Below are 4,165 nucleotides of genomic sequence, written 5' to 3'. Positions count from 1 at the left end.
CGCAATCGAGAACCGCTTGACTTTTCATAAGATCGTCCATAGCCAGAAAGGTAGTGCATTGGCGAATCGCATGGGGCCGATCGCATATTGGACAGGGGAAGTTTGTATTGAAAACGCCACCACTCATCGTGCTACCTTAACAACACGCCCTAGTCGCCAATCGGAAGAAGAGACAGATTCACCTTTAAGAGCTACAAGATCACCTTCCAAGAGGTCGGTTTGAGGATTCTTCCACTTATACCTTTTTTGTAGTTCCATCAAGTATTCGTCCTTCCATCTGCGGCATATATCGTGGTGTATGGCTTTTAATTTGCGCCAGCGATTGAGGATACTACCCACATGATTAATCTCTTCAGGTTCCGCAGGGGTGAACATAGAAGACCCAATTAGGAAGTGAGCTGGCGTCAGTGCTTGTAAGTCTTCCACGCTGTCTGACATTGACGCAAGTGGACGCGAATTGAGGCATGCTTCAACAGTAGCTAATAATGTGGAAAACTCTTCAAAGGTGTATTTGAGCTGACCGGATAGTTTTTTAAAGTGGGTTTTAAAACTTTTTACACCTGATTCCCAGAGACCGCCCATATGAGGAGCTGCTGCGGGAATAAAATGCCAAGAAAGCCTTTGGTGACCATATTTGTCTACAGCTTCATCTCTTAGTTCTTTCACTTGTTTTGCAAAGTTGGAATCGATTTCACGAGCAGCTCCCACAAAGTTCCTACCATTATCTGAATACATGGCATTGGGACAACCTCTTCGAGACACAAATCTACCTAACGCTGCTAGGAATGCTGGAGTGGACAAATCGCTTACAGCCTCTAAATGAATTGCTTTAGTGGCGAAGCATATGAAGAGACACACATAACCCTTTGTTATTCGGCAATAACGACCCGTAAAACTTTTAATTTCAAAAGGCCCGGCAAAATCTACACCCGTGTTGGTAAATGGACGGCCTAGAGCAGTTCTTTCAGGAGGCAATACACTCATAATCTGGCTCTGTAGTTTCTTCCGGTGCAGAACGCATACTGGGCAACTTCTGACAACACTTTTCACCAAGTTTTTTAGTCTTATTATCCAGCATTCTAGGCGGACCGTGGCCATCACCAATCTTAAACCACCATGACATGTAATTTTGTGGATAAATTCTACATAAAGCCTTGCTAATCTACTTTGATATGCGAGGATCACTGGGTGGCGTTCGTTATAAGTTAAGCATGAGGTGGAACCTAAACGACCGTTAGCTCTAATTATACCTTTTGGGTCCAAAAAGGGCGTTAAGCAGAGCAACGGACTTTTGGGGCTTAACTTTGTATTGGAAGAAAGACAAGCATATTCCTTCGGGAAATATAGCTTCTGCGTCCATATAAATATGCCATTCCTCGCCAAGGACAACTCTTTTGAGAATAACCTTTCAGGATTATTACGAGATTTTTGAGCGAGTGCAACGAAACGAAACACTCTGCCTACTACATGAATCGCTTTGGGCAGAGAGGAGATATCATTTAAAAAATCTCTAACTTTTAACTTATTTCCCGTTGGCATGTTTCCTGTTGATTCATCGGATTCTTCTGATACTTCATCTTTGTTACTATTTTTCTCTGACGATTTAGTTAACATAGCCTTTGGTCTCTTTTCTTCAGAGGAAGTTTGGAACTCTGTATTACTTATCGGCCAGTGACACGTGTCCAAAACGAGCCAATCTGGTCCATGCCACCATAAATTGTTATTCTGTAGCTCCGCAGGAGTCAGCCCCCGGGTTGCTAAATCGGCAGGATTACAATTTGACACCACATGTCTCCATTTTGTATTACCGACTTTTTCCAGAATACTTGAAACTCTATTCGCGACAAACGTTTTCCAACAACTTGGGGGTTTTCTGAGCCACGCAAGAACTATCGTTGAGTCAGACCACAAAAATACCTCATACTGACATAGGTTAAAGTTTAGTTTGATATTTTCGAGCAACTTTGCTAATAAAGTAGCACCACACAACTCTAGTCTTGGTAATGACACCTTTTTAATAGGAGCCACTTTTGTTTTTGATATCAACAAATTCGAAACTACTTCAGCCCCATTTTTAACTCTTATATAGACGTTTGCTGAATATGCTAACTCCGATGAGTCACAAAATCCATGAATCTGAACCACCCTATCTGGAGCAAAATTTACCCATCTCGGAATGGAAATATTATTTATTTTATTGAAATTGTTTATAAACCTCAACCATTTTTGTAGTGCTAACGGTTTTATTGGTTCATCCCATCCTATTTGATCGAGCCACATTTGTTGCATCAAAATTTTTGCAGTTATTGTTATTGGAGCTAACCAACCAGCTGGATCGAAAATACGGGCTATCATTGACAACACTTGTCTTTTTGTATACGAGGGCCTGACTTGTACAACTTCTGTAACAAAATAAAAGCAATCAGATGATGCGTTCCATCTTACGCCCAACATTTTCGCTCTACTATCTTCCTCGAGACACAAAAAGGAGCTACTGAGCAAGTCTTCTAAGGGCAACCCTTCTAAAATTTTCTTTGAGTTTGAAGTCCATTTTCTCAACTCAAATTTAGCTGTTTCTAAAATGCCAATCAGCTGATCTCGAGCAACTATTGCTTCATCAATAGAAAACGAACCTACTAGGGCGTCATCAACATACATTGCTTCTCTTAAAATCTGAGCACCTATAGGAAAACGTGTTTCTTCATCATCAGCTAACTGCAAAAGTGTTCTCAATGCCAAATACGGGGCACAATTGACACCAAATGTTACTGTTTTCAACCGATAGTCCTGGATTTCTTCTTCCTCTGAGCTGCGGAAAACAATCTTCTGATAATTTGTGTGACTCGGGTTCACTAAAATTTGTCTATACATTTTAGTAATGTCAGCACTAAATACATATTCGTAAAATCTCCATTTTGTTATAAGAGCTACTAAGTCTTGCTGCAATGTGGGACCAACAAATAGATTATCGTTCAAACTTTTTCCATTCGACGACCTACTAGACCCATTGAAGACTACTCTCAATTGTGTAGTTGTGCTATCGGATTTAAAAACTCCGTGATGAGGCAGATAATAATTCGGACCACACGTTGAATCATCTACCTTTTCCATGTGGCCTAAATCTATGTATTCCTTAATCACTTCATCATACTGTGATTTGAATTCAGGTTTATGCATCATTAACTTTTCGTTACGTTTGAATTGCATAAAGGCGACATGTCTATTCGGTCCTAGCGAAGGATATTTTTCCTTAAATGGAAGATCCACGACATATCTCCCTTCAGAAGTCCTCTTCGTCGTAGAGCGAAAGACTTCTTCGCATTTTTTATCCTCTTCTGAAGTAATGGATCTACGAGAAACTTCTTCTATTTCCCAGAATTTCGACAACTGTTCATCTAGAGATACTTTGGTTACATGACATACTCGTGTGCAACATGACTGAACCGTAGATACTGAAGGGCCTGTTATTATCCAGCCAAATATGGTTTCTTGAGCAACTAATGTTTCTAAAATTCCATGTTGAACTCCACCAAGCAAAATTGTAGGATATAAATTACCCCCTAGTAAAATGTCTATCGGGCCACTTTTGTAAAAATGCGGATCTGCGAGATTAATTTTGGGCAACATTATATTATCTATACATTTTAATGAATGAGATGGCACCCTTCCGGTCACTTCAGGGACTACCAATGCATCTATTCTCAAAGATAAATTCTGGTTCCTTAATGGTTCGATCGTAAAGCTCGCACACTTTTCGGATCGGCTGACAATTTGTCCTCCCAATCCAGTTACCTCGGCAGATACTGGCAATGTGGGCAATTTAAGCAATTTTTGTATTTTTTCTGAAACAAAATTTTCATCAGAGCATGGGTCTATGAGAGCTCGCACCTTATAGGCAACACTATCACTAATAATGTTTATCCATGCTGTTGCCAACATTATGTTTTTGGCCACTACTGTATGAAGAGTTTGAACAACATTAGACGACGTAGGAACTTCAGTGGACTGTATTTGAGTGGAAAAAGATTTCTTAGTCTGAACTACTTCATTACTTAAATTTTGCACAGGCTTCTTTAGATAATCTCGGTGTAGTAAGTTATGATGCTTTTTGTTACATTTTGAGCATCCATTTGAACTACTGCAATCATTATACATGTGACCCATC

At 40.0% G+C, this 4,165-nt stretch overlaps 1 protein-coding gene across 1 annotated transcript; it reads right to left on the bottom strand.

Annotated features, from left to right (window-relative positions):
• Window positions 1-964: 964 nt before the first annotated feature.
• Window positions 965-3,207, bottom strand: LOC141392239 (uncharacterized). The gene is made up of 2 exons (XM_073965190.1): window positions 2,638-3,207; window positions 965-1,105 (listed from the first exon to the last, which is right to left on the bottom strand). The coding sequence occupies exons 1-2, from the start codon at window positions 3,205-3,207 to the stop codon at window positions 965-967; spliced, it is 711 nt and encodes a 236-aa protein (XP_073821291.1).
• Window positions 3,208-4,165: the final 958 nt, after the last annotated feature.

The sequence above is a fragment of the Musca autumnalis genome, unplaced genomic scaffold, assembly GCF_047663935.1.
Source record: "Musca autumnalis isolate F117 unplaced genomic scaffold, ASM4766393v1 scaffold_2, whole genome shotgun sequence".
NCBI classification, from domain to species: domain Eukaryota; kingdom Metazoa; phylum Arthropoda; class Insecta; order Diptera; family Muscidae; genus Musca; species Musca autumnalis.
The sequence above is the reverse complement of the archived record's forward strand: the minus strand, read 5'-3'. Positions and strand labels throughout refer to the sequence as shown.